The sequence below is a fragment of the Columba livia genome, chromosome 15 (genome assembly GCF_036013475.1).
Source record: "Columba livia isolate bColLiv1 breed racing homer chromosome 15, bColLiv1.pat.W.v2, whole genome shotgun sequence".
NCBI classification, from domain to species: Eukaryota; Metazoa; Chordata; class Aves; order Columbiformes; family Columbidae; genus Columba; species Columba livia.
In genome coordinates, this window is record NC_088616.1 from 9,882,989 (window position 1) to 9,897,326 (window position 14,338).

Here is a 14,338-nt window from a genome sequence, read left to right on the forward strand (position 1 = left end):
CTTTGTACAGTAACACCATACTAAGGAACGCCACAAGTTGCCTAAAAAAGTATTCAGCCAGAAGCTAACTCGGGAATGCAGAGAGAAAAGTAGAGAAAGCCGACTAAGGACAAGAGAGTCGAAGGACCAGCAAGACGCAGATTCAGCAAATATTCTGGGCAGCCTTCCACTGGACTTCTAGTAGGACCCAATAAAACTCATAGGAGAGGGCTGTAACAAAATCTCCTTCTCCATTTGCCCAGCAGCCCTACAGTGAGGGGCTATGTAAACTGAGATGGCTCCCCTAGTATCCCCAATGGTAAAACAAGTGATTTGAATGGGAGTTCTTTAGGCAGTATGTAAGGAAGTCGTGTGATGTGTTAGCTGCTGTATGAACATGTAGGAGCTGTCAGTCACATGTTACCTCTGCTAAAGCTTCTAAAGAAGGACCTTCTTTCAAGAAATCTGTGACATCTTGCTGAGCGTCGTTGTTCAAAAGATTGCTGTATTTCCTGTACACGTTTAAATACCTTAAACACAGAAGATCACAAAAACAAACATAAGATTTCAATGTGAAGATTCTCTATAATAAGAAACAAATCAACTCAAACCGTTTGCGTCAAATGGACAGCGTTATGAATCTGAGGGTTTGGATGGGTAATAAAGTTAACAGGCAAAACTTACTTCTGTGGACCAACTATGTTGCTCTCAAAGACCTTTTCAAGTTTGTTCACATACTCTGAAAACAATGATTCATGTAGTTTGACTGTACGGAGCGTGAGATCATCTCTTTTTAATTCTGGAAACAAAAGTCTTTCTACCTAAAGGGAACCATTACAAATACTGCAATAACACACACAGAGAAAATAAGGTATTCTATTACCCATTCACACACCACTTCAAAAAATGTATTATTTGGTAAAAAACCTGCAATGTGAAAAGGCTCTGATTCATAATTAATGCTTGGTTACACACATAGTTTGCTTGTGAAAACTATCTGAAAATCAAACCAGAGCTTTAACATAACTTGAAACTGAAAAATAATTATTCCTATGCTATCTTTTACAATCAGAAAAGGTCACACAGTCCGTGATAAACAAACTTCATCTTTATCATCTATTTGTCAAGTTTTCTGCCCTATTCACAGTTTTTTATATCATAGACAGTTTTTATTCAGATTGAACTTTGTATGCAGCTATAATTTATTCCGTACCTTTGGAAGTTCCTCAGCACTGTGTAGGATCTCCCTGAAGCAACGACTGATTAAATCCCAACATTCTTTCAAAGATGGCTCAAAGACAATCTTGGGCTCTTCCACGTTGAGTTTGACTGTTAGTATCTGAGACACAAAGAACTCCATTTCTTGATATGGTTCTGTAAAATCATTTCCATCCTTAGGGAAAAGAATGAAGATTGTACACACCAAAGAAGTCAGCTATAACTATAATGATTTTTTAAAAGACACAAACTCCCCCAGACCTCTTAACTACACAGCACCAATGGGACCTTTGTCACTGATCTTTAGTGAAAGCACTGATGCCCCAATACACAAGATTTTAAGGTGCCGACTCATAAATCATCTATAGAAGTCGGAATTATGAAACTGGATTTAAGATCAACTGCGTGATTTTCCTTTAAGTAATAGAAGTAAAGCACTGATTATTGTACAGAACAAAAGCTCTAAAAAATATCTCCATAATGCCTATCAGAAATAAAATCTAGGACCAAATACAAGATCCCTTTTTTAAATTGCCTTGTATGGTTAGTAAGAAGTGCCCTACCCCCAAATTGCCTTTATAGTAATGGAGTCCTAATCCATGACAACATCCATAATGTAGATGCTATAATGCTTTAAAAAAAACAAACAAACCCCACACTATACCTTGTGGATCATAAAAAATGCAAGAAGATCTTCTAAGGAGTTAACAACCATCTCACGCAACTGTAAGGACATTAGAGCTGCCACAGAATGAAAATAGCTTTCAACTTGCTGAGAGGAATCACGGTCAGTTTCAGGAGCAAATTGAATCCACTTCCCTTTTTGATGAAGGAAAATGGATGCACAAGCTGGGACCCACCTACAATGAAATAATATGGAGACAAAGTTTTTAAAAGCTTATTAGTCTTACTTTGCTCCTTGCAATGAAATCTAAGCTCAGAAGTTACCCAAAGAATGAGCAAAATTCAAAGGGCCAGCAGAGAATTGTTAGCTAGATGTCAAACAAAACTGTACCTACCAGGACTTAGAGGAAATCTGATTTTTTAAGCTAATGATTCTTTCTATAATGGGTCCCTACTATTAGTTTAAATGAATATACAAAATACTAGTGCAAATATTGAATTATTAGCATTAAATGGGAAGTTTGAGTCTGGAAGAGATCTCAGGTGGCAGAATGCAGGCTATTGAGTCATGTAGTCTCTTTCTTAAATTAATCAGTTTCCACAACTAAAAAAGTTTGATTTTCTGTCACCATTTTTATGGATTTAGACTCCAATCCTCTTATGGTTAGAAACCTTCTAATTTCCAGTCTACATTTATTCACAGTCAGTTTATTCCCATTTGCTCTTGTGCAAACGTTCCTGCAGTTTCAATAGTTCTTTCAGCACCTAGATGTTTATCCCTCTCTGCTATTTTCCCCGTTGGTTTGGCAGCCTTGTGCTCGGGACTAGTGTCATCTCAGTCTGAGATATGTTTTAAACAGGAAGCTTCATGGAACTCAGACCCTCAGGTGCTCAATTTATCTGCTGTGACTACAGCTGGCACTGACTCGTTCTGAAGAATAGTGTGAGCTTCCACACAGTGTGTTCGAATGAGCTCCTCAAATTCAGCAGGCAACAGTGGCAGGTTCCCACAAAGTATTTCTTCAGTGCGAACAAACCTTAGATGACCATACCTATGGAAGTAAAACAAATAGTAGATATTTTATGGAATTTGGTTTTAAAATAATAAATAAATAAATACAGTCAGGAAGGTTTCATGTATTTATAAACATTAACACTATCATTTCATTGATGCATATAGCTTCATTGCCAAGCTGTCCAACAAGTGCACTTCTAATGTGTTTTTTTTTTGCTAATGGCAGACATAAAAGGCTTGACGAATTACGCTTTGTACTTATTATATTTAAAATTGTGTTAATTTTCTGCTAAAATGGACAGAATAATTTCTTGTTCCTTTCCTAGATTCATTAGTGTATCCAGGTGTTAAAGAACACACAGAATGACACCTACTGCTTCTATTCCATATTAATAGTAATAGGTACCTATCCTGGCTACCCTGTGAGGAAAAAAAAAATTCATCAGCACGGCATATATCACAGTCTGTAACACACCAGAGCTCAGGTTCCTGCAAATGCAAAAACAGTTCTCAGGATGACCACTTACCATATTTAACTTCATAAGAAAACATATCTCAATTTTCAAAAGTCCCCAGAACAACTTCCGACTACAGACATTTGAAAGATAGTCAATTTTAAGAGTTAATTTTGTTAAGCACAGGAATCAAGATAAGAATTCAAAATCACTATTTATTTGAGCATTGAATCTTAACTTAGGTTTAATATCTTTTAACAAAGGGGACGATCTTTTCATGTCCTGAAATTAACCGTTCTTCTCTGTGGACATGTAAAACACATCCATACTTTCATTCAGAGTCTGCAGGAAACAAGCATTTTACATTGAAATTCTTAAAGGCTCTCTGTTAGACAATAGAACAGATTTTGCCACTTTCTCTCTACTGGCTCCCCGAGAATCTCTGCAGCATATTTAGAGAAGTCAGCAGATGCACTCTCTAACCAAGCTATAAACTAAAAACATCCTCAATTTAATTAAGATCCTATGAATATGACATCTTACTCAGAATGCCAGAGCTGTTGCAAAGTGAGCATCAACGGATTCACTACGAATAGATTGCTTTCAATCCAGCTTTTCACTTCTTTGTAAGAGTTGTGCCATGGCACTGGTGCACGGACAACCCTCTGGGGAAAAGGGCGTGGGGTACTTCCAATAAACAGCCTCTCTCTCTCAGCTGGATCCATCAAGATGTAATCAACTAGAACAAACCATACATATCATTATGAGACCACATGTATCGTCAAAACCCACATATAAAACCACACTAACTCCATAGCTCAGGAAGTCATCGAATCTTGCACATCTAAAACGTACACAATGTCATATAGTTACTCACATGCTTTTAGGATGAAATACAGCACAAAAATCAAATTACCAATTTGGCCATAAAAGTATTTCAGAAAAAGACAACAAGAATTGGTCCTGGTTCTACAAATGGGAGGCAGGAGAAATGGCTTTTCATTCTGTCTTCCCAGTTGAAACTTATTATTGTGCTTCAATTCCACATCCATAAACCATGCTTCTTAAAGATTTATGAAAATGCAGAAATCTTATGAATCATCTGTTGCATCCAGGAAGGATATGGCATTCAAAGCACTAATCTATGATCTGCTAAATGCCAAAACTCATGTGCTACCAGGTCTGACCAATGGCCCATTACATACGACATGAACAAAAACTGGGAAGCAGACTCACTACCCCTTATTGACATTGGCATTTCCACAAAAAGGGATTGCAAACACTGAAATTGTGATATTGATAAAAGGCAGATTAAAGGGTACTTAGAAAGATCTCAGACTATAGAAGGCAGAGCAAAAACTGTTCAATCTCTCCTTTTTATGCTGGCATGAATGAGGCCACAGCTACTTACTGGTCAACATAATTAAGAAAACTGAAAATTATTATTTTACACGTGGGAAACCCAAAAAATCTGTAAGACTACTGGAAAGCGATTTAAAAAAATCTTATGTTCTACAGAACTGTCTCTTTCACATTCACTTTTGGATGGCCACTACTGAATTTCAAGGATTATGACTTTTTTGTATTTATCTATATACGATGATCTTCTATTTGTTGAACATGAGCAGTGTAATCATGCCCATCGATGTGTCATCTAATTTTCCTTAATCCTGTAATGTCTTAAATGAAATTCTCTGAACTTGTGACATGATCCCAGTGTAACATCCAACTTTGCTGGAGTTATGAGACGGATGACTGTGGCTGTTAATGGGTATCACTGACTTTCTGCAGAATAGCAAGAAGCTAATCTGGGCAGCATCTGTTAAAACAGCCTAGTTTACCCTCTCCCCACAACAGGATCAAATATACTTCAACTGCTGTTGACACATCCTTGTCTATCATGCACTTCAAAGCACATGCATCAATGAATCAAAGCACATTCATCAATGAATAATTTGCTGCAGTGCTCACGATCTTTATAGTCACAATCTTTATAGTCACTAATTTCTTATTTCTTTTGCTACCATCATTTGATCTTTATACCTCTGATGAGAAGCTGCAGAATTATGCATTTTGAATGCAATTTAGATGTGAATTAGGAATGGGATATTGTAGAAGTATGGACAAAACAATTCTACGCACCCAGAGCTACTGAACTTGGAAATGACTATATTTGAGTGATGGGATGTAGGGTTTAGTACATAGATGTTTGTTAAAACTGCAATGTTACGTGGCATGATCATGAATTATACTCTCTCAGATATCTATTGCAGTTCTACTGACCCCAAACGAATTCTCCATGCATGCTAAGAATAGAACGCAGACTTACTTTCAAAGTGCAATCAATGTCTACATACCCTGAACTGCTAAGAGATTTTGAGGCTTACCAATGGCTTTCATGAGGCTGACAGAATAGTCCGCCTTAATCTCTTCTTTTAAACTTGCAAGTAAGCTCTGCAGGTCTGGGTTAGCAAGAAGGTGAGCTGGAATATGACTTAAAATTACATTCATCACTTCCTTATCCTGAGGGGCCAGCATGTCTTCCCGCACTCCATTATGTATGTAGTAACAGTACCGCTAGAAAATAATGTTAAAAATATTACGCTTGTTGTATGAATTTTCTGACAGATAATGAATTACTACAAAATATTTTTAGCTCTTCTATCACTTGAAGCATTTCCACAATTAAAAGGTGTTTGATTATAAAGGATTTTGGCTATATATCGCTGAGTTCTTTTTAAAGTACTGTCAATGCCTGACATTTTTTACAATACTTTCATCTGTTTTGATGTAAGTATATGACTGAGTATAGAACTGAGTGCTGATAACTGAACTGCTAGCCAACAATGGGAGAGGTTAAGAATTTGGGAAGATACTTCTACTTGCAAAACCATTAGAACATATATCAGACTGAGTAGCTAGAAAGAGAAACAAATAGGAAATGAGTTGACACTATTTAACAGCAGTTTGCTATATTTAATGTTTACATCTTCTTAACCTCATGTACTGCCTTCTTTTCTCAACTACTTGTAAGTAAACAGTTTACAGAAATATTGCAGATTATTACTGCTGCTACTTTTATCTTAAACAGAAATTATATAAATACCTCTATATCATTTCCTGAAGGTGACTTTTCTCGCTTACTAATCTCCTTCTCACGTAAGTGCATGACAACAAATTGTTCTTCTGGGGTCAATGGGTGGTCGTCTGTGTAATGTCTGCCACGTAATTCTGGCATATGAGCAAGTCCACCCAGTGAAATGGGACCCAAATTGTTTAACAAAGTTGGTGTAGTACTGAAAAAAAATAAATACAAGTTCAGTGAATAAAGAAGCAGCAATGGATTCTTAAATTAATATGGACAAATGACAAGCACTTATATAAACCACTGACACTGCACTAAGGAAAAGTACAACCTATGAAGTATTTCATTTACTCATTAAAAAAACCTCAGTAAAATTGCATAACATCGCATACTACTTTAACAGAAATAATACAATAATGTAAACCTTACAACCGCACCAGATCACTCAGACAGGCAGCATCTTATAAGCAATTCCATCAGACAGACCTAACCTATTATTTAAGTTGCCCAAGATCTCCACCTATTTTCAGGTGATTATCTTACCAAAATCCTAGCAAAACCGAGACACTCCATTTCTACGGTGTGCATCTCTAGTAACTAAACTCTGGGTTCTCAAGTCAATAATCGTGACAGGAAGACCTTTTGTTTAGCATGCCTAAGACTGAAATTTGTCCTGCCACCAAGAAGTAGTTAAAGGTGCTCACTTAGCACACCATGGAATTTCAGTCTTGATGCACAAATATTTTCCTTGTAGAGACTCACCATTTCATGCTTGGATGCTTAACATTAAAGCACAAAGCAGATATTTAGACTGATTGTAAACATCTGTATCTATATAACATTATAATACATTACCTATCAGAATTCCATTGACTTCTTTGAGAAAGTTTGAGTTTTTTCCTCGAAGGATCAAATTCTTTCAAAGCTTTAAGCACCAGTTAAGAAAACCACATACAGGAATGTTTTTGAAATAAGATATTATTTCAGACTCATGAAAAATAGAGCCTATCTAACCAGATAATGAAACACAGAAAAATACAATGTCACAAAGAAGCCTTTAGTTTTGACTCAGCATTTAGCACAACATTTAAACCATGTTAAATAAGCTTGCTGATTCTGGGACTAGAAACTATCTTCAGGAAAGCATTCAGCTCATGCTTAAGACTTTAATGCTTACTCACCTCCCTGCACAAACGTATGTTCTCCACTGGGACCTTCTATTTCAAATATAAAAGCACTTATATAGGACGTATAGGGATGAACCTAACTAATTACTTGGAAACTGGCCTTACCTTCATTAAAGTTAAGCATGCTTTTGGAAACTGCCTATACTAACCATGAGGTGATAAGCTTGTAAGCATTTATTAGAGACAAGCGATTTTTCCAGAGGTATTGCTTTATCAGGTAAGCAACTGGAGATCAAAATATATAGAATAAGCAAGGCTAAACTTATGAACACATTCAAATATGGATACGTGCTGATGCTTTTCTTCGCTCTGCTGAACCCAGTGATGTTCCTGTCATTGAAGAGGACTTTAATTTGTGCACATTTTTCAATTTTAAATCCTGTGCAGTAAGAGTATAGTTATTAGCTATGGAGTCACTTGGGCTTCGGTAGTGACTCTGTTCTTTGAACGGAGCTGCCAAAGTCCATGATGCTCCTTGCATCAAAGGAGGATAACAGCCACCCTTAAGGACAAGCTGAAATTGGGGGAAAAAAAAAAAAAAAAGCAGTAGTTTTACACAGCACAGTAATTCAAAGAGTCTTCCCAGAGCTAGAACAGGGTTAAATATCAATTAGTATAAAAAGCAAATACATAAGTTTGACTTAGAGTCATTTGACCACCAAGCTATTTTAGATCCTGATGTTTCACACATGTATAATTCTACGCAATGCTTCAGTAGGAGTACTTGTGCCATTTTTGCATAATCAAGGTCTTTTTTACAAGAGGAGGCATTAGTACATTATCTAGTACTCTCTGCTCCCCAAAATCTCCATTTGCTTTTTTTCTTCTTCTCCTTACATTTGCTTAAATTTAGAAAATTCTTATTCCCCAAGCCTTTGGTAATGAACTGGCTACTTTTCACACTCAATCTTTGTAATAGCTGAACAATAATACAAGTTAACAAATTCAGCTCTCATCTTTCTCTCCCTCCTACATCAATACAGGATTTGCAATAGATTTCTTTGTTCATTACATGTTTTCTCAGGTGAATTGATATCTATTGATTGGTGTGTCATCAGTCCTGATGTCTACATTTAATGTGACAGCTCACAGGCATAAGGGATGTGGGATCGGGAAGTACGTTTCTTATCAAGGTACCCTCAGAGAGAAAAAGTACATAAGAGCGAATTATTAATGTACTTCATACCATGATTCCTAAAGCTCTTAGTCCAAATTCATAAGTTGCTTTTTTACATCTTGTTTAATGATTTTTTACTTCATTGGAGTAACAGAACCACATCCCTATTGCCCGTTTCTTCCTCTTTACAATGTAGCATCACTATCATTCTTTTAAAAAAGTTTCTAAACATATTTATGACATTCCATCTTTGGTTCCCTCATCTCACTTGTCATTCCCTCAGGAGCTGCAGTTAAGCCCATCTTCTCAGCTTTTTCTGACCTCTGAGAGGACAGCACATTAAAGTCTAAACCAGCTTCTTCTCATTCATACTATAGATGCATCTATGCTTTTTTTTTTTTTCCCAATCTATCATGAGCTTCAGTGAGAACAATAATACAGTTTGAGATACAGGATAAGGCAAGATTATTATATCTGCCTTACATTTTTCTACTGACTGACTGGGATAATCTCACCAGCAAAGAAAAAGGCATTCACACTACTGCTGCAATCATACTCCTTAAATTAGCTTCTGAAAGTTCATAGAATCATTTCAGTTCAACTTCTTCCACTGCACACACTAGACAGATGGGTAGGTCCCTGAATTACAGTTTTGGAGGACAAACTGATACAAGAATTAAAAATAAAGTATTGGGGCGGGATGGGGAAATCACTATTTGTTTGGAAGAAAAATATTTTTACAGTTTGTTTCCTTCCCCAGAAACTTAAACTCAAAATACTTAATCCAAAATTTAACAGCAAATTAACTAGAAATTTAAAGTACAGATTTAAACTGCCAAGGCTTAATACCCAAATCATAACAACAAATTTCTAAAAAAGAGTAGCTCTAACGAAGTACCTAACAATCTGCTTAATACTTTTACTTAGCTATTTAAATAGTTTTCTCTACCTTTACTTCATCTGCCCAGGGCCTGGTAATAGATGATGCCTAAAATCATGCTCGCACATGTAATTTACTGCATACTCAGACACAAGGGGAGAGAGCACATACCTGGTACAATTCTGAAGGTGCAGCTGAAGCAGAAGCTTCAGGGTGGGGTGGTAACTCCGGTAACCGTTTTGCATGACTCATGTTATACACAGAATCATTTTGTGACTAGGGAGAAATTAAAAACAGCTTCAAAGGCATTTACAAAATACACTGGTTTGAAAAAGATTCCTTCAGGAAATGGACATTCTGTGGAGTGGGTTCCTCAGCAAAAGAAGTTTTCAGGTTGCCCTGTTCATTGTAGTCATTTGATAAAGCTTCTAATGAACAACAAATATCAGATTAAAAAAAAAAAAATATCACTGAAAACAATTAAAATGGTTTTAAATACTTTTAGTTATACTAAAAACTCCATGTTGTGTGGAGTTTGTAACGGTAAAAACACTGGATGTTTAAATATTAAACCAACCAGACTGCCAAATTGACAGTGAAACAGTCCAAGTTGTGTGAACTGCACCACTGGGGAGAAAACAAACACTAGAGCTTTTCATGTCTATAATGACCCAGTTCCAGGAGAATCTACACTGCTAGGATGCTACTGGAACAACAGATAGCTCACAAGGACTATGCAAAGAGTTTTAATACAAATGGCAGAATACCTAATACTGTCTTAGGACCATGTTGCACCTCCTCAACATGACAATACGTTGAGGTGGCCTTCCAGGACTCCATACAAAGTTCTCTAGGGATATTTTCTCAAAATTATTTAGCCTTGCAGTGCTTTAAGACGTTTTTGAATTGCAACTTTCCCTAGTATAGGCCGAAACCTCACCCCTAATCTGCTCCAGTCTTCCTAAATCAAATTTATTTAGGAGACTAATGACGAACAAACTCCCAAATATATAGTAAGGAGGTAAAGTATCTGGTATCTGAACACCAGTGAATCAAATCACCATGAAAGGGGAAGTTTTTACTCACTACAATTATGTTTGAATAACATATAATCATTTTTACATTATTGTAAGTACACTTATCATGTGGTTATTGCTTTCTGATATATGACTGGAAAACTAGGCTGCTCAAACCTAATTTTCCAGCAGACAAAATTGTGCTCTACTCTGTATCATAGTAAAGCCCATTTAGAAATAAAATTTGAGAAAGGACTGATCTGATTTAGCTCCTTGGTATTGCACAGTGTGTCTGCACACAGACACACAGAAATCAAGACATTATCACTGTCAGGTATATTCCACTAAAGACAGCATGAAATGATCTTGATTAATGACTAAACGATTTGGCCTTGGGGTACTTTAAAAATGAATAAACCATGCGGTTTCTTAGGAGATTTGTTCATTCTTAAAGGTACAAGAGTTATTATGAAAGCCATTGTTCATTCTAAAGCAAGTCTTGATTTATATGCAACCTAAGCTTTCAGGAAGTTAAATGCTTGAGCAAAGGAATTCTTATTAAGAAGTATATTATAAAGATTTAGGTCCAAAGCACATTCAACAAGAACGAGGGTCTTCAAATAAGAGTTCTTGCAATGTCAAATCACTAGGCACCAGTAATGGCCAATTTCATCTGAAGTTTTGAAAAAGGTATCAATCTTTCACACTCACTTCAGAAAGAACTTACCCTCAGGAGCCCCCGGCTCTCTGTTGGCTTCATTTTTCCTTGTTTTGTTGTTTGCCTAGAAGTTTTTGGTCCTCCCCCTCAATATAAGCATCCTTGTCATTAAATGCACTGGAAAAGAATGACTCATTTCAGGTACTACTCAAGGTGTCAAAGCAATCAGCTTTCTATCCCAGCTGCCAGGACAAAGAAAAATCCCAGCTCTCCCCCTGCTTGTTTACAACACTATCCTTTCCTGCCCTCCAAACCACACACTTTCCTCCGTTCCTCTTCAAGCTCACTTTTCACCTGGATTTTTCTAACTCTCTCTAGATGTCTTTCAAGCAACATTTTTTCTACCCTGCTCTTTCCCCTTTCCTCAAAACCCAGTTTCCTCCCCAGTGCATGTTCTAATGTCCCAGAGATTTCTGGCCCCTAATTGCGGTTTGCAGAGACAGAGCTGTAATGGCCATGAGAAATTAGTACATGCCAAAAGAATGAGAAAAGAGAAAGAGAGAGATGCCCAGCATGCCTTACACATCCTCAGAGTGCACAAGCAAGCCAGGTAAGAGCAGGTACTACCTGCAGACGCCCTTGTTACCAGTCCCTCTGCTGGTCCCAGCTTGGTGAGCTTCTCTGACACTCTGCCCTTCAGGCCTCAGCTTCGTTGCCCCAGTTACAGCATAGCTGGTGCTTAGAGACAGGAATTCCCTCCAGTTACAGTACAGTTGGTGCTTGGAGACAGCAATTCCCTCCTCCCTCTCTTCCCCAGCAGAGCAAACAGCCCCTTTCAAAGCAGTGTTGCACCAAGCTGTGGTCAGGGAGATTCAGTTGTGGAACCAATGAGCAACTGCACAGGTTCCTTTTAGCTCTGAGAGCTACTAAAAATGTAGTCCCAAGACACCTGAGATATTCTGACACTTCTATGAGAACACTGCACACTGCAAGGGAGCTCCCAGAGTAATAAAGGCTATACAAACCCAAATTTTCTTAGGAAGAACTAGGAAAAATAATAGTATTAAAGATTCAAAATCTTGAACCCAAACATCTTCACCAATTTTCCACCACTCAGAATCAAACTTCCTTAAGATCTGAAGACAGCAGGTGGGATACTCGTACTCCCAATTCCTCTGTCTGCTTGTGTGCATTTGCCTCCCACTCACAGTCATCACTATGTCCTGAAAGAGCCCTCCATCAAATTTCTTCACAAACGGGAATTACCACTATCTGACAAGAAATCTAGTGCACTCTCCTTATACTGACCCTCAAGAGAGGCCTCGCACATATTCTGCCAACACAGCGAGACTTCCAATTTAACTTAATCTCCTTCCCAACATCTTTGGAGGCTATTTCTAACCCTGATTTCTGTAAACTATGAGAATGGCTGATACCCCTGAGTTAATAGCACTGTTTTCCTTCTATCTTGACCCAACACCAACTACAAGTGGCACATATTGTTCCTGCCTGGCCACACGTGAAGGTTCCTACCATAAACCGAGCTGCTCGTTAAACACAGACCAGCAGTGTGGGGTACAGACCAGCGCTGCTAACGCTGGAGCTGCCAATTGCTAGGCCAGTATGTGCGGTAATTCTCCAAATATTTCTGTGCTGGTTTGCAACATAACTCTTTTCCTGATAATTGGAGCTGACGCTGGCATGAAGACAAGCTCAATTAAGCAACAGTTAATAGCAACTACTGTTGTTCTGTGCAAAACAACTCGGATGCTTATATATGCATGTTCTTTGAAGTTAAATAAACTGTGCTGCTTGGGAAACATTAAAACCAGTTATTTTATATAGAAAGAGAATATTTAGCAGGATAAATAATTATGCATAGCAGGAAAATAATTTACTAAGATGTACAAGACTATCTCTAAAACAGCAGCTACGGCATGTTTTGAAAACAGGCAGAAATTCAAAATCTCCAATATACTTCTAAACTTGGTGGAGCTATTAAACTTTATAGTACCATTATCACTGGATCATGTCACACTATAATTCTACCAGTTAGTTTTTCCCTATGCTCACTTAAAAAAATAAACGCAAAACCCAACTAATTGAAGTTTAACTTTATATACACTAGTCTTCTAGAAACTTCAATTACACTATGCACTTTGATAATATGAAATATGAACACTTCAACAGCTAAAGCAAAATAAACTTGCCCCCATCATCCTCTTTTTGCAGGTATCTTGTGTTGGGCTTTTAAGAGTCCACAGTCCAAATTTGTATTAAAATGCAAATTTATGTGTTACTTTCTCTCTCTACACAGATCCTTGTATCTGCAGAGCTCATTGAAATCAGTGCCTCAAAGAAACAGAGCTCTGACAGCCTGATAAGTTAAAGCCCCCATACTTTATAACGACTATTTGCTTTATAAGACCAGAATGTTCCAAATTAAACATGCTATTTATTTTGTTGCCTTTAAAAAATGATAATGATTAATATTCAGTTTTGCAATGAACTCTCATGGGTGGCACAAATCAAAATCTTGATTAAAGCAGCACGACAAACATTAAGAGTCTACTAATTTCTGACTGTAATTTACAGAATGAAAAATGATACACAGCAAAAGCTGGGAATTCACTGAAGCTTCGTGCTCGCATGTAACACCATCATGAAGACAATGGAAAGCAGCCAGGCCAAACCATCACGGAACACACCTCAACCAGCATCATTTCTGAGACACACAGTCCCATCTGCCTGCCAGCCCCCTGCTGCCTGCTCTTGCTCAGCACAGCCCTTCAAGTGCTGGGACACCATAGCATACACTGGTCTGGCTGAAAAACCCAGCCGAATTTTAAAGCAATTATTCCTCACATGGAGCACCTCCCCAAACAGGTTTGCCATGTGGCCACCCAAACACCCTTGGAGGCAGCAGGATGGGGTGAAAAGGTGTGGGATCAAGTAACCAGAGACATGGGAAGGTGGTTATACCAGCTGAAGTGTTTCACAACTGCCCATCCACTACATCATGTGGTGTGACTGCCTGAACACTCACAACTGACTGCAAGCTGCCTCCAGAGACTCTCACTCCAGCAGCAACCCTTCTCACTGAG

General features: G+C 37.8%; 1 protein-coding gene across 4 annotated transcripts in view; it reads right to left on the bottom strand.

The window, feature by feature from the left end:
* Positions 1 to 14,338, bottom strand: part of DNAH3 (dynein axonemal heavy chain 3) — a 61,059-nt gene that overhangs the window by 45,478 nt on the left and 1,243 nt on the right. For 3 of the 4 annotated variants that reach the window (XM_065031036.1, XM_065031035.1, XM_065031034.1), the window contains exons 2-13: positions 11,304 to 11,411; positions 9,732 to 9,836; positions 7,852 to 8,077; positions 7,232 to 7,301; positions 6,398 to 6,587; positions 5,679 to 5,868; positions 3,835 to 4,030; positions 2,748 to 2,873; positions 1,862 to 2,057; positions 1,193 to 1,372; positions 664 to 800; positions 404 to 509 (exon numbers count right to left, since the gene is read on the bottom strand). In XM_065031036.1, coding sequence (XP_064887108.1) covers positions 404 to 509; positions 664 to 800; positions 1,193 to 1,372; positions 1,862 to 2,057; positions 2,748 to 2,873; positions 3,835 to 4,030; positions 5,679 to 5,868; positions 6,398 to 6,587; positions 7,232 to 7,301; positions 7,852 to 8,077; positions 9,732 to 9,836; positions 11,304 to 11,336 — 1,755 coding nt within the window. In that variant the 5' untranslated portion in view covers positions 11,337 to 11,411. Of the gene's footprint in view, positions 1 to 403; positions 510 to 663; positions 801 to 1,192; positions 1,373 to 1,861; positions 2,058 to 2,747; positions 2,874 to 3,834; positions 4,031 to 5,678; positions 5,869 to 6,397; positions 6,588 to 7,231; positions 7,302 to 7,851; positions 8,078 to 9,731; positions 9,837 to 11,303; positions 11,412 to 11,861; positions 14,267 to 14,338 lie in introns of those variants that run through there. The other variant, XM_065031033.1, reaches the window with a different exon arrangement.